General features: G+C 34.4%; 4 protein-coding genes across 7 annotated transcripts; 3 read left to right on the top strand and 1 right to left on the bottom strand.

The window, feature by feature from the left end:
• Positions 1-545: 545 nt before the first annotated feature.
• LOC107404585 (carboxyl-terminal-processing peptidase 1, chloroplastic) lies at positions 546-6,440 on the top strand. 2 transcript variants are annotated; one of them, XM_016011546.4, is made up of 12 exons: positions 552-1,060; positions 1,293-1,412; positions 1,840-1,977; positions 2,439-2,543; positions 2,693-2,861; positions 3,474-3,550; positions 4,095-4,139; positions 4,569-4,652; positions 5,229-5,267; positions 5,356-5,418; positions 5,693-5,822; positions 5,895-6,440. In XM_016011546.4, exons 1-12 carry the CDS (start codon positions 665-667, stop codon positions 5,963-5,965), a joined length of 1,437 nt encoding a protein of 478 aa, XP_015867032.2. In that variant the 5' UTR covers positions 552-664; the 3' UTR covers positions 5,966-6,440. The 2 variants fall into 2 exon arrangements, with proteins under 2 accessions (XP_048331696.2, XP_015867032.2); XM_048475739.2 differs by lacking the exon at positions 1,840-1,977 and having other exon boundaries at positions 546-1,060.
• A 6-nt stretch (positions 6,441-6,446) lies between these two features.
• LOC112490446 (uncharacterized) lies at positions 6,447-10,792 on the top strand. Of its 2 annotated transcripts, none has more exons than XM_060818428.1 (4): positions 6,447-6,524; positions 9,019-9,642; positions 10,091-10,127; positions 10,233-10,792. In XM_060818428.1, the coding sequence occupies exons 1-4, from the start codon at positions 6,509-6,511 to the stop codon at positions 10,447-10,449; spliced, it is 894 nt and encodes a 297-aa protein (XP_060674411.1). In that variant the 5' UTR covers positions 6,447-6,508; the 3' UTR covers positions 10,450-10,792. The 2 variants fall into 2 exon arrangements, with proteins under 2 accessions (XP_060674411.1, XP_048331703.2); XM_048475746.2 differs by lacking the exon at positions 6,447-6,524 and adding an exon at positions 6,939-8,081.
• A 2,832-nt stretch (positions 10,793-13,624) lies between these two features.
• LOC107412982 (cold-regulated 413 inner membrane protein 1, chloroplastic) lies at positions 13,625-15,740 on the bottom strand. Of its 2 annotated transcripts, none has more exons than XM_016020838.4 (6): positions 15,492-15,740; positions 15,263-15,388; positions 14,826-14,921; positions 14,512-14,576; positions 14,004-14,073; positions 13,625-13,901 (listed from the first exon to the last, which is right to left on the bottom strand). In XM_016020838.4, the coding sequence occupies exons 1-6, from the start codon at positions 15,644-15,646 to the stop codon at positions 13,736-13,738; spliced, it is 678 nt and encodes a 225-aa protein (XP_015876324.3). In that variant the 5' UTR covers positions 15,647-15,740; the 3' UTR covers positions 13,625-13,735. The 2 variants fall into 2 exon arrangements, with proteins under 2 accessions (XP_015876324.3, XP_015876317.3); XM_016020831.4 differs by having other exon boundaries at positions 15,263-15,391; positions 15,492-15,734.
• A 1,954-nt stretch (positions 15,741-17,694) lies between these two features.
• Positions 17,695-20,646, top strand: LOC112489752 (cation/H(+) antiporter 4-like). The gene is made up of 3 exons (XM_025068702.3): positions 17,695-17,874; positions 18,368-19,375; positions 19,522-20,646. The coding sequence occupies exons 1-3, from the start codon at positions 17,695-17,697 to the stop codon at positions 20,644-20,646; spliced, it is 2,313 nt and encodes a 770-aa protein (XP_024924470.2).
• The last annotated feature ends 71 nt before the right edge of the window (positions 20,647-20,717 follow it).

Here is a 20,717-nt window from a genome sequence, read left to right as displayed (position 1 = left end):
ACTCGCATAATTATTTTTTACATCCCATCCTTTATTATTTATCTTCAAAAACATTTTTAATCATTTTAGAAAAGCACTATAACACATAAAATATATATTAAAATATAATACGGTTTTAAAAAATTAAAATATTTATTAAATTATTAAATTGATAATATAATAATATATAATTATTTTTATACTCACTTATTTATTAAAAACTTCACTTATTTATTTATTTCTATTTAAATTATATGAACATATTAATTAGTAAATAGTTTTTTAATATTTATTATTTGAAAAAAAAAATTGTTATGATTACTGATTAAAATAAAAATAATATTTGGTCTATATTAGGTAGAATATAGGATAAGTGGAGTTTGGTCTATATTTGGTCTATATTAGGTGGAATAATATTTGGCCAAACGTAATAAAAGAAAAAAAAAAGTTGCTTTTATCCAAATAAAGAAACACTCCCAAAAAGAGAAACACGCCAGCGTAATTTTTCCTTTTTCAGCCATGATAATAGTCTGTTTAAAAAATATGCAGATCAAACGGTTAGGCGATACAGATGAAATGATCGGACGCTTAAAATTCAAACCTGGGCATTGACATCCAACACATGGCGTAGGCATAGAAGCCAATCCAAAATGCGAAGCGTAGAAGAAGAGAGAAGAAGAAGAAGATGAGGGCTTCGTTGCTCTGCAACGCCTCTCTATCACTCCCTCTCCAACCGCCGAGCTTTCACTCTTCGAAGCCTCCACTGCTATCCAGTTCCAACCACAGCAATTCCGCCAATTGGCTTAACAAAACCCTTATCGGAGTTGTTTCCGGGGCTCTCTCGCTTGGGCTTCTGGTAACTCCCCCCACTTCTATTGCTTTTGAAGCTTCATCCATAGAATCTCCACCTTCTTCTTCTGCTTCTTCTGGTTATTGTCTCGAGGATGAGCTACCTGGGAGGGCTGAGGCGGGCTCCGATTCTGTGGTCACAAATGAGGGAATTGTGGAGGAAGCTTGGGAAATCGTCAATGAAAGCTTTCTCGACGCCGGTCGTCATCGCTGGTCTCCCGAAGATTGGCAGGTATTGTGGTAGTATGGAATGTGTATATATGGAGGTACCATTATGAACATGTGAATTGGTGAATATGTATTTTTTTAGTGGTTATAAGTAAGAAACATGTTTCAGTTATTTTCGGTACGGAATGTCATAGTTTAGCTTAAAACTTCATGCTTCAACTGTTCATCTATGCGAATAATGATATGATAGCAGACCATGTGTTTGACGAAATCTGCCTTTCGTTTGACGGTTTCAGCGGAGAAGGGGAGATATAAGGAGTTCTTCAATCCAAACAAGATCGAAGGCTCATGATGTAATCAAGCGAATGTTGGGTAGCTTAGGTGACCCTTATACGCGATTTCTTTCCCCAGAGGAAGTAATTGGTTCCACTCCATCTCTCTCTTTTCCATTTTTTTTAATATTAAAAAAATTAATTTATGAATATTTAAGAGGAAGTAATTGGTTCCACTCCATCTCTCTCTTTTCCATTTTTTTAATATTAAAAAAATTAATTTATGAATATTTACGATTTGATTAATTTTGTTTAAATATTTATTAGTTCTTAAAACTTTGTTCCAATTTTTATATGTGTGTTTAAATAGACATATGTGATATTTGAAGTTTACACATAAACTATGTAAATTAATGCTCATGTTTTTGTGATATTTGAAGTTTACACATGACTTATGTAAATTAATGCTCATGTTTTTATACCTTATGCATACCTGTTGATGCTGTATTTACTTACGAGCTTTACAGTGTTGTTATTCCGTTGCATGTCTTGCTTTTGGCATTGCTGAAAGTTCTCCAGGATGGCTAGGTATGACATGAGTGGTATTGGAATAAACCTTAAGGAAGTGCGGGATGAAAATGGAGTTGTAAGATTGAAGGTGCTAGGAATCTTACTGGATGGTCCTGCACATTCTGCAGGTGTAAGGCAGGTAGATGAAAAGATGCATTAATCCGTTAGCTTCTACTTCTGTTTTCATTTCTCTCTTTGTGCTTTGAATTTGATTTACTAATGATTCATAGAGTTGATGTATTGCTTGAATTTCTTAGTGTTACAAACTTTGAGAACATTTGAGTGAAGACAATGTTACATTGGACGCTCCTACTGTCCTACAGGTGTTAACTGTTGAGTTTCCTTTTCCATATGCACATCTTAATTTATGCTGCCTAAGGCATCTCCGCATTACCTTGAATTGAGGCTGTATTATCTTTTTAGATATATAAATGTGTTATTGGATGGTTCTTGGGTTATTTCACCTAATTACCCATTGCTCTATATGTTCGTTTAATCTTTTTCTTTCTGATTGCCACCACATGCATAAATATCATATGAATAATCAGATGATCAAATGTGGAATGACATGCTGTTACACAAGTCATGTTCTTTTTTCAGGGGGATGAAATAATAGCTGTTAATGGAGTTGATGTGACTGGGAAGTCGGCCTTTGAAGTATCATCTTTGTTACAAGGCCCCAATGAAACCTTTGTTACCATTAAGGTCGCGATTTTATTTCTGTTTTCTTCTATAAGAGAAAAAAAAAAAAGGTTGTCATCCTCAATTAATTTGTATGCGAAGTATTGTCATGTTACTATTTTTTTGTACTGTCTTCATGAACATTGCTTAAAATAAAAATTGGTCATTTTTAGGTCAAGCATGGCAATTGTGGGCCTACTCAATCTTTAGAAGTTGAAAGACGAGCTGTTGCTCGAACCCCTGTCTTTTATCGGTTGGAACAAGTGGACAATGGGAAGATATCTGTTGGTTACATGCGCTTAAAAGAGTTCAATGCCTTGGCTAGAAAAGATATGGCCATTGGTATAAATTAACTAAAATAATAGTTATTATACCTCATCAATATGTAAATTATCTTTTGCATACTAATATAATATGTATGCTTTCTGAGAATTTCTTTTCCCCCTTGTTCTTCATTTTTGGTCTCTAAATCTTAGCCTAGATGGAAGGAAGAAGGAAATTAATATGCACATAAAAATTGCCTCTATCCATTCCCTTTTTTCTATGACAGAGGAATCAAATACTTAACAATTTTAATCCAAAATAGTGAATTATATAGTGTAAGTGATTTCTTAGACACAGTCCCAATGAAATATCTCTTTCGATGCATGCGCTTGGTTCTTAACTTGAAATAAATTTGTATTCTGAATGTGCTCAAACACCCTTGAATTAATGACAACTTTCACCTCTTTTTTTTTTTCTTTTTTTTTTTTTTTTTGTTTCCTAATTTCTTCTGGACTGAAATTATTTTGTTTTTGAATAGTTGATTTTTCATATTTCTTTGATATCAATGCCCATTTATGCTTGGAGTCTTTTCTTTGCCCTTATTTACATCTATGGTAGGTCTCTTCATTCTTTTATTCTATATCTGGACTTAGTATGTTTTTTGGATTAATGAAAGAACGATTGTTGCAGCAATGAAGCGACTTCAGGACATGGGTGCGTCATTTTTCATTCTAGATCTTAGAGATAATCTTGGTGGACTTGTACAGGTTTGTATGATAAGTTACCTTGTTATGTTTAACTTTGAGTTTATGTTCAATATATTTATTTGGGCATATGGAGATATTTTCATTGCATTAGTAAATTACAACTGGATTAGTATCACTTTTCACCTCAACAAAAATATTAAAACAAAGAGAGCCGAGATCTCTTTCATGGTGGGTTGTATTGGATCGTAAAGTTATTTAACATTCTCCATTAGAAGTATCAACTAAACTGTAAAGATGGTCTGGTCCATACATACTTCAATAAATTTGTGTAGCCCCTCATGCTTTAGTACCTTAAAGTTTCAGAGTTACATTTGCATTTTAGTGTCAAAGTATAACATGACATGCATGAAATAGTAATAATTACAGATACCATTTACTCCTAATTGGAAGCAATAAATTGTTCCATTCCTGTAAAGTAAGTCTTCAATCATGCTCACTGGATGCATGACAACCAGCTCAATGATATCTGCATGTGAAGTTGTGTATTTTTTATAATTGAATTTTGAAATTATTGAATTTGATCCTATGGCTTTATATACTTCAGGCTGGAATAGAAATTGCCAAGCTCTTTCTACATAAAGGGGACACGGTATGTTAATTACGGAGGCTCAGACTTTTAAGATGTGTTTATTATTGGTAATGTAGACGATAATATGTCAAATTCTTACATCATTCCCCCTTTCTTGGCTCCTTATTGTCTGTAGTTATTGTACTTTTTCCTTGCTTAATGATGATGGATTAGAACATGAATGTTGTTCCCTTTCTTTACTATGTTCTGTTTACTTAGTGTTGAGTAGAAAATTCCAATTAATTGAATTGTTTAGGAGGTTGGTCAATATGAATTGCTGTATTGATATTTATTTATTTATTTATTTATTTATTTTTTGTTCTTGTGAAGATTATTTTAATTGTGCAACTGCCAGCTACTCAAAAATTCATCTTTATTATATTTTTAATCTATGTTTCCACTACACTAACTGTGTTAATGTGGTTTTCTCTTCTTTGATTTTATGCACAGGTAATTTACACTGTGGGAAGGGATTCGCAGTACCAACAAACTATTGTTGCGGACACTGAACCATTGGTTTCAGCTCCTGTTATTGTATGCTACGTCTGAGATTTAACTACCAGATCTTTTATCAACTGATCATGAACAAAAAGTTTAAGCATGTTTCTCTGTTCTTTAATGGCTTGTTACTGTTTGAAGCTATCTCATGCTCTTACTAGCATCAATCTTGAATTAATTTTTGGGTCATTACCAACATTGAGGATGAGGACATTGATGACAATGTTTGATTTGAAGATAGACCATTAAAGATGGTGAATTATATTGGATTAAATTAGTGTTGAGTATGATCTGAGTTGATTCTTTGTCCAATATGGGATAAAGGCAAAAATAAAACATTGTAGTCATAACTCTTCTTTAGACAAACAAGCCAATGTTATTATTGTGTGCATGGTAAGAAAACAGGTCTTTGGTTGGAATGCCAATTTAACTTCTTTGCACCTTCAAAATTTGATCCCTAGAAGATGCATTTCATTCTTATAATATTTGTCTCAAAACCATTAATGGGCTATTTTTTCATGAAGGATCTTGTGAGCATGTCTTCTCTACAAAGTTAGGAAGTTTTGGCGATTTATTTCTGACTATAAGGCCCTTGTCTCATTTCTTATGCAGGTTTTGGTGAACAAAAATACTGCTAGTGCAAGTGAAATTGTGAGCAGCTTAATTTACCAAATTCTGGGTTATTGATTTTGGATTTTACAACTGTAGCATTTATAGGTAGTGATGGTTCTTCTTGCAGGTTGCTTCTGCACTGCATGACAATTGTAGAGCTGTTCTTGTGGGTCAACGAACATTTGGCAAGGTTCATTCCTGCTAACATTTTGACTTCAAAATTGTCTTTGTATTCTTGTTCGTTAAGTTGAGTCAATTTTAGGAAAGATTAAAGAAACTGGCCTCTCAAAGGATTTAAGGATATAAAAATCTGAAACAATAAAACTCATGTTCTGCATAAACTCAAGCAGCTTTATGTTTATTATTTTACGGTTTATGAGATGCCTTTTATGGATGAGATGGGGATAGAAATCAGTTAGATTTGTCATTCTGTCTCTATGATTCTCATTCCCTGCTTTTTACAGGGTCTGATTCAATCTGTATTTGAACTTCATGATGGCTCTGGTGTGGTTGTCACTGTTGGGAAGTATGTAACTCCAAATCATAAGGACATAAACGGCAACGGAATAGAGCCTGATTATCGGAATCTCCCTGGTAGAACTCTTCACTTTTCACATCATAAAATGGTGTTTACCTCATTTAATCTGAATAACTTTGTAAATGCAGCTTGGAATGATGTCAAAAACCATCTTTCGCAATGCAGCTTGATAAGTCACGGGTTCAGTGTCGGCTTTTAGCATTGATAATTTGGTCATTGTTTCTACCCTTTAGTATTATCCAACTCAAAATCTGCCAATATGAAAGTTGCCAGTGTCTTGAAAATTCATGCATGGAATTGGATTTGCAATTTGGTTCTTCTGCCCAACGGTTTTTTGCCTTGTGAGCTGATGTACACACATTAACCTATAGCATTTACTCCGTAAATGGATACACCACTAACAAGTAAGCAAAAGGATTTTATGGGCTTTTTAGTTGAGTTTACAATGGTTAAGGGTCAGATGAAGTGTTGTATTGAAGAACATTATAAGCTAATATGCCTACTTCCGTTTGTCAAAATATTTTCATTTTAGCTGTTTGCTTGAAGTTGAACAATGATATGATAATATTACCATGTATTTGTCCGTCCTCGTGACAAGCCTCTGAAATTACTTGTTGAGACTGGTTTTACTCACCATATCGACTGACTTTATTTGAATTTCTTCCATTCATCTACTCTTTCAGTCTACCTCTTTTGTACTTGGACATAGGGTGGTTTCTAATGGAAAAGTAAATTGGGATGAATGAAGTTTGGTAAGAGTAAGTACTTTCTATAGAAGAATATTAATGCAAAATCTTTTAAACTGGTTTTATTTTTTCTTTCATTTCGTACCCTGTTCTGGAAATTCGATCTATAAAAGTCTAAGAAACCTTTTATATAAATCTTTAAAAGTGAAAGGAAAAAGGGAAAGGAAAAGAAGGCAAGAAAATCAATTTTCACTGCCTTTTGGCAGCAAGTTTTTGATCCTAGACCATTTCCTTTTACAACTTGTTTAAGCTAAGATAAATATATGTATATATTATATATATATATATACACTCCTAAACTTGCCACTTGTTCATTTTTTTTATTTTTTATTTTTTATTTTTTATTTTCTTCCTAGACTTAAACTTACATGCTTAGATACAGGGGATCACTTGGAATTAGACTGCAAAGACAATGATATGAATCGCATGAAACATGAATACTACTTTATTTTAAAGTAAAAGAAAAAGTACATTGGGATATATTTGGAGTTACAAAAATTATTTATTTTTATTTTAGGGAAGGGAAAAAAGGCAGCCTAAACCTAACAAATTAGGGCATTATGGCATTTATGTTTTGGTTCCTCCCACAATTGACATAATCCAAAAAGGCACTCAATTGGGCTCAACCAAAAAGGACTGCTAGCCCATATATGTCTGGGTTTCTTAACGTAAAAATTGCTTAGAGGCTTCTTAACCTTATTAAGTTTGGATTTAGGCTAATGTTCATGAATAAATCACTTCCTATTTTTGTCTGAAAAGTGAAAAGGACTCGACCCAAATTGGGTATGTTGGGTCCTTGTAACTTTGGCTTCGCCTAATACGAAGCTTATTACTTCATATAAAATTATATTTCCTTTTATAAAGGCATCATCACTTGAAAAATAAATAAAAAATAACAAAATAAAAAATGAAAGAAAAGAAAATGTTTGTTTGTGAAGCTGAAAGAGCAGCAAAGCTAACTAGGGGGACAACATTCTTGATTACAAACTAAGAAAATGTAAGAAAAAACAAATTAAGATCCGACCACCTCTACCTTTAACTTTTGATTCAGTACCATGAAAACTGTAGAAAGAGAAGGACAAAAGAGAATAGAATATGCCACAACGTCAGTTATCATATAAAATAATAAAATACTGAATAATTTAAGCCCCAAATATCAGATTTAAATTCCCAAGCAGATCATCAATCTTTAACCTTTCCCTCTTCATAACGCTTTTTTCATCTTTTTGCACCTTCTCTTGCTTGCAGTTTCCAACTATCCAATGCCTCCTTTCTCAAGTTTTCTTATATTCTCCCTTCTCTTTTTTCATCTCTCTGTGATCCAAGAAAGCTATGATTCTTCTATATTTTACTTATTAAATGCAATGGAATTAAAGATTAACTCTTCCTTGCAACAACTCCATTGGTGCTTCCTCTTGTTTAGTATATCTTAGCTTCTCCATCATTCTTCTGAAACCCAGGATAGAAAAATAAAATCCACCACCAAGTACACAAGCAGGCTAGAAGATATGGGTTTTAGCATTCATTGGCACTTTCCTTTGTTTTTCTTGTGTGTTCTCTTCAGTTCAGGTGATTTTTTAATTGTCTTAAATATTTTGGTTCTTTCGTATTAATCTATATTCTTGCTTCTAGATGTTTCTCTGTTAACACTGTTTCTTGTTTCAACTTTGCCTCTATTATGGAAAATAAATGGTAATTTTTTTCCTTTATATTTGTGATTGTGCAAGGAAATGCAGCAATAATGATTAGTTTTGGTTTTTGGTAATAGCATCAATGATGATTATTAATAAAGAAAATAGATGTCATGAATAATCTCTTTCTAGATAAATAAGGATGTGGAAAAGCTGTTTACATAATAATGGACAGTTTAACATAAAACCCAAATGTAAACTTTCGAGGAGTCATTTCAAAACACAATTTTGTTACCAACTGCAATCCTCGTTCAATTCTTACAAAGTCTAAATGATTTTATTTTTTGTTTCTGACTCTGACTACCAAAATAATTTGCCTTTGAATATTTTTAAGTTCATGGATAGGAAGGGCTCCAGATAGTTGCTTCAATAGAATAGAATTTTGTGCTTACTTATTCATTAATCTGCTTCTCATATTGTGAAGATTAAACATGAAAAAGAACAAAAAGTGTAAATATGCATGACAGGCAATAGCTATTAATTAGAACTCGATCTTATCAGTCTCTTTATCAATCAAGTAATCCATATCTTGTCTAAGAAACTTGATGAGAATGAGTAATAGTATTCACATGAATCGCAAGCCTTTGACCCTTATTAGGTAGCTTTGTTTCTCTAATTTGATTATCTATGTATATATTAACTTTCAGCTTTGGATATATCTTATAGTTTCAATCATTTGACTACAAGAAGACTTTTATGGGAATTTTTGGTGTCTCATGATAATTAGAGATTCTATCAATCTGAGGAACTTCTATCCATTACCTACTTAACAGGAATAAAAAGGGTGAACTTTTTCTTGATTTTAATTTCTTCAGGTCCAAGTGTTGCAGAAAATCCTACTTTGGAAGCAATCCAGCAAAACGAAATGGTAAGCAATCAAGAAAAACGGATACTTTTCTCACCTTCAGTGTTCACCTCACAGTTGGATGATGTTCCTGTTATCAACCCAGCTCCAACTACAACAACCCCAACCCCTATTGTGAACCCAACATCCCCACCAGGACCAACCTCACCAGATTCAACAATCACCCCAACAACACCAACCACTACCCCCACTACCCCTACTCTCCCCACTACCCCTACTACCCCTACTTTCCCCACTCCTACTACCCCTACTCTCCCCACTACCCCTACTACCCCTACTACTACCCCGACCACTACCCCGACCACTCCACCAACCACAACAACTCCAACATCAGGTGGTAGTTGGTGTGTTGCAAGCCAAGCAGCTTCAGAAACTGCTTTGCAGGTAGCTCTTGACTATGCTTGTGGCTATGGAGGTGCAGATTGTTCTGCAATTCAACCAAGTGGAAGCTGTTATAATCCAAATACTCTCCGTGATCATGCATCTTATGCATTCAATGATTACTACCACAAGAACCCCTCTCCTACTAGCTGCGTTTTTGGAGGAACGGCTCAACTTACCAACACTGACCCAAGTAAGATGCTACCATATTATCCTGAAAATTTTATCTTATCATTCAGGCACGGTATAGGATTAGCAACATAAATTGTGAATTCAAATGTTTACGTTATTGCTTATTATCCAAAAAATTTTACTTCTAGAAAGGGATTCACATAGGTCTAGAATAGTTTCTAAAAATAACTTATGATTCCTTGAATACTATACTTCTCTATCCACCAAAATTATACTTTCCAAATATGTTTTTAGATAATTTAGTATGTTATTTCGCCAGCAAAGGTCTTGCTAAATGTTGCCCCATCTTAAGCATATATGCTTCACCACAATTTACAAGTTCCACTTCTTCAATACTCATCCCACTCCATGATTTCAAAATCCTTGCTTAATCACTATGTTGTGCTTCAATACCTAGGATGGAAATGATTTAGCTTAAACACTGAACAACTTTCTAACTACTATTGCAGGCAGTGGCGGCTGTCACTATGCATCATCCACATCAAGGTAATTTGTCGTAATTATCTTCAACAACATCATTTCTATTGTTGCAAACAAGGTAAATCTAATTCATACAACAAGGTAAATCTAATTCGTTTTTTACAAATGCAGCACTTCACAACCTCCCCCATCCCAAATGACACCGATGACACCGATGACGCCGATGACCCCAGAAACACCAACCACCCCGTCCATGACTACACCATCAATTTATGGTTCAGAACCAACAGCAACCCCAAGTTCAGCCATCTCTTTCTCATATTACACAGTATTGCTATTCGCATCAACTGGAATTTTGGCGTCAATCATTGCAGCAAATTATATGTAGACAGAAACAAAGTTAGCTTCAGTAGTTCTCTTCGCAGTGAGATGGCAACTCATTCACCTGCCAGTACACTACATGAAATTCAAGGAGGCAATAAGGATCGACCATGAGCTATTATGTTATCTCAAGACCTTATTGTCAGCTTTTGAATTATTGTATGCTTCAACCTATGTAATCCTATAAGTAGACTAAGAAGCCTGAGGGAGAAAACAGAAAGAGCAAAGAAATCGATTAGGTTCTTGTACTTGTAGGCACAAGGTTACTCTCTCTTCGGTGTTAGCAAAATAATTTATTAGACAAGCCTAGCTTTTGGCCTTATCTTCTATTGAAGAGACAATTAATCTTAGCTAGCTAACTAATTTGATATACTGACCCAAAATGAATAATCAGCAGACAAGAAATATACAGAGTAATAAGTGTGGTTATGTGAAATGGTAAAAAGCTTTGGATCTGAAAGCCCTAAACAATAATGACAACTTACGTTAACTTTTCGTCTTTCATTTTTTTTAACTGACAAGTAATAAAGATAAAATTAAAAGCCATATAAATTTGATCAGATTATAACAATTGACACACTTACAACTTACAATTACCTACCTAAAGAAACAGAGAAAAGACATAGTAGGTTCGCATACAACTTCTTCAACAACTTCAGGTAAAAGATTAATCATGACTTGTAGCAAACCAAATCTTGTCATCACATTGTCATGACGACTTCAAAACATCTTTCGAATAACATGCACAGTTTCATGCCTTTAAATCTTAATATGAACAACAAAACCACACTGTTTGAGTTAGGTGTTCCAAGATCTCCTTTCTATTTGCAATTGTATAATAAATCACAACCCAAAGATGATATAATTTTGTGATCAAATGATTTATTCTGCATTAAGAAATTTTCAACATATGCTTTTGGTGGAGCGATTCGAATACCAGAGGAAGTACATATGGAAAATGAATGCAAATTCACATTTAGTTTTTGACTAATCTTATTGTATCTATCTGTTAAAGAAGTGAAACACATATCTAATGCAAGAAAGGATATGGAAAAATACAGCTGTTCTCAATTCTTTTGTGTTCATATGAATTCAATAACTTGACATATTTTGCTGATAAGATTACTCTACTTTTTATGACTGTACAATGATTATCTTAGAAGGAAGGATGATGCAGCAGTGAGACATATGATGGCTAAGGTGGTAACAAGAGAACCTTGGTCAGATGCCTTCTGCAAACTTCCTGTTTGTGAGAAATGCTGGAAAGCCAAATACCCTGCAATGACCAGTGATATAATAGCACCTTGTTGTATTACCCTGCCAATAGAAAACACTGAGAAGGAAATAAAACTATAAGAGAAATATAATTACTTGTCATATTGATAAAAAAAAATAATGATTTGCTTGCCTTAGGTGCAAAATTTAATCTTTTGAAAGTATCAAGATTGGTATCTAAATCCTTAGAAACATCTATCTTAAAAACAAATAATTGTTCAAGTAGAAGAATACGATCTGGAAGAGAGCTCACCTCATATAATTGCTCCAGTTTGGTCCGCATATGAGCTGTGGTCTTGATCTCATCTAACTTCGTTAGAACATTGTTTGAGAGATATAAAATGATGATGCTCATCACGATCTCTTGCTTCTTTTCTTCTGTTGTTGTTGCAGCAAGGGTGTTTAATTGCTTTGGCTACCTTTATTTGAACCAGTACAGCTCTCATCTTCTTGCCTTGCCATTGAAGAATCTCCACTTCTAGCTTGGCTGACATTGTTGATGAACTCTAGGAATTAAATCTCGATGAAGAGGATACCAAAAAATGGCAAAAAGAACCTCAAATTCAGCACACAAAAGCTCTCGAGGTTTGAGGAACAAGATTGAGAAGAAACTAAATGGAAAAAAAATAAAATAAAATAAAAATTAAAACAAAAATAAAAATGGAAAACAATGACCATATAAGGCCAAATCAGCTATCCCTCGGCAGTGAGATGGCAATTCATTCAAGGAGACAATAAGCTGCTAGGTTAAGACCTATTGTCAGCATTTGCATTATTGTATGCTTCATTCATATAAATCTATTAGTAGACTAAAAATTACCAATACAAGATTTATTTGGATGAAATAGGTAAAAGATCTGGTAGAAACCCCAGCAAGACAGATAGAATCAATTCATTTATTTGTTTCTTCCATACTTAACTAAAGAATATTGTTCAATATATATATTAAGGTATCTGCTTGCGGAGTCAATGACGTGCACCCATACCAAAAGTACCATATGTCAAGAACTAAAGTTTTTCTCCTTCATTCCTTTTTTTCTTTTAACTCTAAAACTACCTCTTTTTAACGCCACGACCGTTTGACGGGAAATATAGGAGCAGAAGCTATGTAGGCAAGTAGAAAGGCAAGAGCTCAATGGCCGAGCAAGACATTCAGCACCACTTGAGGATCCCACCTGAGTTGACTCAGGACAAATTCAACAAGTTGAGACACCTACCAAGTCGGTCGTGGCCAATGCTCTTCCCTGCTCGAGCAATGCATCCACGAACCGCTCGATGTCATCTAGCCGCTTGATGTCATTGTCATTTCCACATTTTCGGCCGTGATACGCATCGAGAGGCAGGACATAGCTCAACGATGACCGATATATTACTGGCTTTAGCATCATCAGGGAAGAGCACTTGTTTAGGAATTACCAGTCCATCACAAGACTCACAAAATATCTATAATTTCTGCCATATTACTTTGAAATTTCAATTTTTTAATAAGTCCATGGGATATTTAGATTTCAAAAAAAAACAAATAATAATAATAAATTTTTTTTTCATAATTTTCATCAAAATTTTTATCTATATTTCTATCAAAACCTTTATATATATATATATATATATATATATATTTCCATGCCAAAACTTCCATAACATCTTTCAAGAATTTCCATTATAATTTTTATAAAATTATAAAAATATTTGTTAAATTGGAAAAATATTATTAAATCTATATAAAAATCCAAATTGAACCCAAAAGAAGTTAAATCTACATGTAAAATGGGGTGATATATTAATGTTATGGTAATGTTCGTGAATATAAAGAATACCTGAGGAAGTGCATATGGAAAATGAATGCAAATTCACATTTAGTCTTTGACAAATCTTATTGTATCTGTTAAAGAAACGAAACACATATCTAATGCAAGAAAGGATATATTAATATACACCGTTCTCAATTCTTGTGTTCATATGAATTCAATAACTTACATATTTTGCTAATAAGATTATTCTTTAGGACTGTACAATGATTATATCAGAAGGAAGCATGATACAACGGTGAGACATATGATGGCTAGGGTGGCAACAATTGATCCCTGGTCAAATGCCTTCTGCAAACTTCCTGCTCGTGAGAAATGCTGGAAAGCCAAATATCCTGCAATGACCAGTGATATAATAGCACCTTGTTGCGTTCCCCTGTCAATGGAAAACACTGAGAAGAATAAGAACTAAGAGAAATATAAATGCTTGTCTCATTGATAAAAAATAAAATAAAAGTAAAAATAATGATTTGCTTGCCTAAGGTTCAAAACTTGATAAGGAGCCACAATCACCAATAGTAATGCCATAAATGGCAACTCGAGCTCACCTATAAACAAAAAATTACCAATACAAGATTTATTTGGATGAAATTGGTAAAAATCCACCAGATCAAGACACATAGAGATATTAATCAATTCGTTTATTTTCATACTTGGCTTCATTTATTCGTTCTTCCATACTTATCTAATATATTAAAAAATTTCAACTGGGAAAAACCGCAAACAATGGTAATCCCTAAGAATGTTGAGATCACTGATCTACATAATTAATTTCCCTCCAGGTTTCATGTTGACTTACACCACCAATCTCCCCTGACAATTTTCCTGCACCATTAATGCTTAAATTGAAAGAAAACATTAAATTGGCAGGTTCATTGACCATTATTGAATCAAATCAATATCTTGAACACTGAAAACCACCAAGTTTTATTTGATAACCTTCACCCTAAGATAACATTCAAACCAAGTAATGATGAAAAACCTACCAGGAATAAAGAAGAAGAGACGAACAAGAAGTGCTAAGAATGCAGCCCAAGTACCATATTCACCCCTGCAATAGTAACTAATGTAAGTTAACCGGTTAAGCAAGCCATAAATCCATTTGAGAATAAATCCACAAGATAAGTCTTCCACTGCTTCTAGGGTAATCGATGAAAGAAGGCAAATTAACTCATTATAACATTTTTAGAATAACAATAAATAAATGAATAAATAAACAAATAAAAAGCATGCGATGGCTTTATGTATCTAATTACAAGAAAATAAAGTTGAAAATGAGAAACCTCCATGAAGGGCTTACTTCATCCACGTGATTATGCTAGTTGGGGCTTGCAAAGCAATCAACGGAACAATAAAGGATTTCTGAACAGCAGTGCCCTTTGCAAGCAATAAAACCCTATAATAGTAATTTGAGTATCAATCAGTGCACATATATAAGCAAAGACTAACATTAACATGTCCATGACATACACTCAAACTATTTTCTTAAACTTCTAATAACAAAAGAGAGCTATTTGGTGTTTTCCAGTTTTATCTTTAATGCAGACGCAGACAGCTACTGTACCACAGTTGTTTTATATAATTAAACCTACAGGCAAAGAAAACATTCAACGTAAAGGAAACAAAAAGAGTCTGCAATTTCACCCAAAAAAAAAAAAAAAAAAAAAAAAAAAGAAAGAAACAAGAGAAACTTTAACAGCCTTCAAAACGTGATTATAGAGAGAAAGATAAACGCACGCAGAAGAAATGGTAGAGATCCATTGGAGGTTACGAACAGTGAGAGGCGCAGCGTAACACACCGCACTCAATCCCATGCTTTTCCTCTTCGTCTTCATCACCAACTTTCCCTCATTACCAACCAAACTTCTAAATAAAAAAAAGAAAAAAAAAGAATAAATGAAACCTAAAAAAAGTTCTCGACCGGAAATTGAAGAGTTCAAAACGAATTGGCTGAAAATTTACCTACCTGAGAGGATTGTAACGAAGCGAGCCAGAGGTCTGAGTATAAGGAGCGCAATTGAAGAGCAAGGCCGGCTTTGATTGAGAGAAAGCAGAGAGCTTGCTATTGCAGTGAAGAGAGAAAGTATGTGCTGACGTGGAAGAGAAAGAAAGCGACGCCATTTCTTTCTTCAGTCTTTCTCTGATCCTTCCTAAGCTTCGTCCTGTAGTCTGTGACGGTTAAAAAGAGAAGAAGAAGGAGAAGAAGAAGACACTGGAAATTGGAGTGCCCCTTTAGTAATTGAAGTGGAGCACTCGTGCTAATCATGAAAGTTGATGTGGGCGCCCACATGCAACGAATACACGTGTCAGTTTGTTTGCGTGTGTGGCTTAGTCAATACGACGCAGTGTAGGGAAAGTGTTATGGGTGTGCATCAAACTTCGAGACAATGAGACTTTTCTCGACATGGCAGATATTGATTCATCGATTTGATTCACGCTCCATAGAGTGCTACTTTTCCAGCTAATGGAACGGTGCCACGTGAACGGTTCGCAGTTCTAAGTTAGATCGTAATCAAAATAATAATAATAATAAGTAAATAACCAAAAAAAATTTAACACTAAAATAAGAAAGAAAATATATTCACCGTACATGGCCAAATCAACTGGCTCATTCAATATTCCCTTAAATAATGCACCTCGTGCATGTTCATGAAGGTTAGTATGATGTTAAGTTTCATCTGACTCCACCCAAAAAGTTTACTTTTTTAACATGTAATGATACACATGGTAGTATTTAATTGAATGTGCAGTTAAAATATCTCAATTGTTCATGTACCGAAAAAGTATGGATCCGAGTTAAAAAATGTCATTCACTTTTTAATTTTGAAAAATCATCCTGAACATATTTATGTGTTTTTATCCGTTAATTTAATAATTTAAGGCTGTAGAAGTATTTTTATAATATTATTTAATTATAAAATATTGATTTTGATATTTATTGACGTTTAGTCAAGCAAAAAATATATTTATTAACATTTAAAAGTTAAAATTATTTAGTAAAAATTGACTATGTATTTAACAAATTAATGGCTTTTTTTTTGACATTGTAGAATCTAATTAAACTATTGTAAAATAAAAAGGGTCTAAATAAATTTGTCTTTTATGTCTCCTTTCCATAAGATAAAAATTTATATGTACTTATTGTATGAATAATGTGTAATGAATCATTCACAAATAAATATTTTGTCATAATTTTATTTTAACAACATATAATATTATGCATCATTTTAGGTCATTGAAATTACATAAGACATTGAATTTACATATAAGACGTGATTTAATAAGAAAAATAAAAGATAATGTGGTACCAACATTTTTTGGAAGTTTTGCTCCCACCATTAATATGGTTGATAGATGACATTTCAAATTAACACCAAATCTAAATGAAATTTTCTCCCCTTTAGTTAAAAATTGTCAAGTACTAACTGAAAAAACACATGGATCTATTGGTACTCCACACCATGGGGCTAAATTGAAAAACTCAATATTATAAATTTCAATTTTATTAAAAAAAAAGGTCTATTTTAGTAAAATGTGATAATATCCCCTATCTGATCAATGATTCTCACAAATAAAATGTTAGTATTCAAAAGAGCACATATATAGACATGTAAAAAAGATAAAAAAAAAAAAAAAGGTTAAACCGACGTAATGACCAAGACATGTGCATCCTTTTACTATCTTTACAATATAGTTTTGAATTCGTTAAACAGTTTTTTTCTTTGTAAGACGGTAACTAAATTATTAAACCAAGAAGAAAAAGGAATTGACAACAGCAAAACTATAGATAAGACTTTTTAAGAACGAAACTTCTATAGCTAATTATAGGTATAAAACGTTACGTATGGTCTTAAAACCAGCTTTATTTCCTCACCATTTTAAACGACCACGGTGTAATATAGCGAAACAAAAATGCTTGTATAGTTAGTTGGTTCCATATACATGCACACAAAAGTGTTTATATATATATATATATATATGAGCATAGGACTGGAAATTAAGAATCTGTGCAAGAAAGCCGAGATCTCTATCTCGATTTTCTTTGCATAGAAAAAGAAAAGAAAAAAGGGAAAGAAATGGACTTGTTTAACACAAGCGTCCGAGATGCATTCCCGACGACAGTGTGTTTTCAGTTTCCTCCAAAGGCAAACTCGGAGGGATTATGGAACATGAGTGAGAACTGGAAGTTGAATTTCACGATGCCATTTGATGTACATTTCTCTTTGCCAGTGCAGAACTATACCATTCCTGTTCTTGAAATTGAGATGCTTGCCATCTTTGCCGTCACCCAAATCACTCATTTTTTTCTATCTTTTGCTGGTCTTCCTAAGCTTGTCTCTGAGCTTCTGGTACGTCATATCATTTTCATTCTTTTTTATTTTTTACTTTTTTCAATATTATATATGCTGTGTCTTTGTTATCATAGTGTTCTTGTTCAATTTTGCAAATTAAAAGTTTTCTTACTTCCTCCTCCTCCTGTTTTTAATAATTTTTTTTTTCAATTACTTAAAATTTCCCTTCTAGGATTCTAAACGAAAGACGAAGGAAAATTGTAGAAGTTTTAGCTGGAAAACAATAAATCGTTGGCATATATATTTTTTCTTGAATTGACCAAACAACTTTTTCTTTAGTCATAATTATATATCTTGGGTCCAGTCAATCCAGACTGTCATTTAAAAAAAAAAAAAAAGTCTGCTGTAACACCAACTGAAAAACAATGAAACATATATACACTATTAGTGTGATAAATTTATTGGTTTTTCTTTTGGGTAATTTTTTTTTTTTTTTTTTTTTTTTTTTTTTTTATATTGATGATTGGTTTGCATATTATGAACTATATAGGCTGGGGTATTCCTTGGTGATGCAGTAGCAGCAACTTTTATTGAAAAGTATGCAAGCATCGTATTTCGGTTTGTGAATCAAGAAATACTTGGCACAATATCATTGTTTGGGTACTCAATGTTCATGTTCTTGATCGGAGTTAAAATGGACCCGAGTATCGTATTCAAAACCGGAACGAAGGCCTTCTACACCGGTGCACTCGCCATGTTAGCACCTTTACTATTCGGTACCATAGCTCAACTGGCTGTTGGCCAAATATGGAATTTACACAAACAAGGCCATTTGCAGATCGTCTTCGTATTAACCACACATTCACTCACATCATTCCCAGTGATAGCTTGTCTCCTCGGTGACCTCAAAATCCTAAGCTCCGAGCTTGGTCGGTTGGCATTGTCTTCTGCCATCGTTAGCGATGTGTTTGGAACTTTTCTCACATCTGTTACTACCATGGCTAAGGTCATGGACCACTCAATTCCCATTTTTATAAGGGACTTGACTTTATTGATAATGTACCTATTTTTCGTTGTGTATGTTGCTAGACCAGCAATGTTATGGGTGGTCAAACAGACACCAGAAGGCAGACCTGTGAAGAAAGTTTACATTTCCTTGATCATCTTGCTTGTCCTGGCTTCCGGTTTGCTTTCCAATTTCTACCATTTTACTCTTGTTTTTGGGCCATTTATATTGGGCTTAGCCGTCCCTGACGGGCCTCCACTTGGATCCACTTTGGTCAAGAAGTTTGATGTCATTACCAATGGAGTTTTCATGCCAATTTTTACCACCATCTGCATGTTGAAAGCAAGCCCGCATGACCTCAAGTTTAGTACCCCTTTGGAAAAGGCCAATGCAGTTGTTGTTTCTGTCATTGTCATCTCCAAATTTCTCTTCGTCCTGATTCCTCCATTGTTCTGCAAGTTGCCTCTCAAGGACTCTATTGCGCTTTCCCTCATTATGAGCTACAAAGGAGTGGTTGAGATGGCCACCTATAGCTTTGCCAGAGACAGCAAGGTAATACACACATGAACAAATGCTATAGTGGGCGTGCACGCCTATTATTATGTCATGGACTTGTACATCTTATTATCAATAATAGGATGTCTTATTATGTCCAAAGTTAATAAAAGAAGCTTATTGGAATCGTTTTTGTTCCGCAGGTTATAGACTTCGAGGTCTATGCATTTGTAATGGCGACAATCCTTTTCACTTCAATCACCGTTCCGCTTCTCGTCAATGTCTTGTACGATCCGAAAAGGAAATACGGAGGATATCAGAAAAGAAACCTCATGCATTCCCAATATGAGTCTGAAATCCGTATACTTGCTTGTGCTAATCGATCCGACAACAGTGCAGCCATTATCAACCTTCTTGATACCTCATGTCCAACGAAGGAAAACCCCATTGCCGTCTACGTTCTCCATCTCATCGAGCTCGTCGGCCGAGCTTCACCCGTTTTCATTTCCCACCAGCTTCAGAAGAAAACTCTCACGAACTACTCCTACTCCGAAAATGTCATCCTCTCCTTCACTCATTTTCAGAGAGAAAACGAAGGGGCTACGTCTGTGAGTGTCTTCACCGCCATCTCTCCGACGACTTACATGCACGACGACATCTGTACTCTTGCTTTGAACAAGCTCACCTCCCTTATAATCCTCCCGTTCCATCGAAAATGGTCCGCGGATGGAAGTACCGTTGAATCGGAAGACCAAACAATTAGATCACTCAACTGCAGTGTCCTCGAAACAGCACCTTGCTCTGTTTCGATCCTCGTAACCCGTGGACACGTAAAGAACTTGAATTCCGCTGCTTCGAAATCGGAGACGTACAGAGTGGCGATGATCTACATGGGCGGTAAAGACGACAGGGAGGCATTGACATTCTGCAAAAGGATGGTTAAGGACTCGTGCATAAAGCTGAGCGTGATAAATTTCATTGGGGTTTCTGAGAATGGTGATGACGATGAGAATCACTGGGATAGAGTTTTGGATAATGAAATGCTTAAAGAGATTGTCCAGAACAATGTTGTGGGAAATGGGCATGTGAGATATGTTGAGGAAATGGTGAGGGATGGAACACAAACTGCTCAGAAGATAAGAGCCATGGCTAATGACTATGAACTGTTTGTGGTTGGTAGAAGATATAATGTAAAAAGTACTCAGACTGTAGGTTTGGATCAATGGAGTGAGTTTCCTGAGCTTGGTGTTGTTGGAGACTTGCTTGCTTCTTCGGATTTTGTGAGCAAATCTCAAGTCTTGGTCATACAACAACAGCAAACGAGCTAAACTCTATTAATTATTAATGAACTGTTGCATTCATTTGACATCCATATAAATATGGAAATCCCCTCCCTTAT

This window comes from Ziziphus jujuba, chromosome 1 (genome assembly GCF_031755915.1).
Source record: "Ziziphus jujuba cultivar Dongzao chromosome 1, ASM3175591v1".
Classification (NCBI taxonomy): domain Eukaryota; kingdom Viridiplantae; phylum Streptophyta; class Magnoliopsida; order Rosales; family Rhamnaceae; genus Ziziphus; species Ziziphus jujuba.
The sequence above is the reverse complement of the archived record's forward strand: the minus strand, read 5'-3'. Positions and strand labels throughout refer to the sequence as shown.

Coding starts and splice junctions, on each gene's coding strand:
- LOC107404585 (XM_016011546.4), top strand. CDS start 665: ATGAGGGCTTCGTTGCTCTGCAACGCCTCTCTATCACTCCCTCTCCAA. Junction 1,061..1,292: donor GGTCTCCCGAAGATTGGCAG/GTATTGTGGTAG, acceptor TGACGGTTTCAG/CGGAGAAGGGGAGATATAAG. Junction 2,862..3,473: donor TAGAAAAGATATGGCCATTG/GTATAAATTAAC, acceptor CGATTGTTGCAG/CAATGAAGCGACTTCAGGAC.
- LOC112490446 (XM_048475746.2), top strand. CDS start 8,021: ATGGGTTTTAGCATTCATTGGCACTTTCCTTTGTTTTTCTTGTGTGTT. Junction 8,082..9,018: donor GTGTGTTCTCTTCAGTTCAG/GTGATTTTTTAA, acceptor TAATTTCTTCAG/GTCCAAGTGTTGCAGAAAAT. Junction 9,643..10,090: donor ACTTACCAACACTGACCCAA/GTAAGATGCTAC, acceptor CTACTATTGCAG/GCAGTGGCGGCTGTCACTAT.
- LOC112489752 (XM_025068702.3), top strand. CDS start 17,695: ATGAGTGAGAACTGGAAGTTGAATTTCACGATGCCATTTGATGTACAT. Junction 17,875..18,367: donor AGCTTGTCTCTGAGCTTCTG/GTACGTCATATC, acceptor TGAACTATATAG/GCTGGGGTATTCCTTGGTGA. Junction 19,376..19,521: donor GCTTTGCCAGAGACAGCAAG/GTAATACACACA, acceptor TTTGTTCCGCAG/GTTATAGACTTCGAGGTCTA.
- LOC107412982 (XM_016020831.4), bottom strand. CDS start 15,646: ATGGCGTCGCTTTCTTTCTCTTCCACGTCAGCACATACTTTCTCTCTT. Junction 14,074..14,511: donor TCTCTTCTTCTTTATTCCTG/GTAGGTTTTTCA, acceptor TTTTGTTTATAG/GTGAGCTCGAGTTGCCATTT. Junction 13,902..14,003: donor TATCAAGTTTTGAACCTTAG/GCAAGCAAATCA, acceptor TTCCATTGACAG/GGGAACGCAACAAGGTGCTA.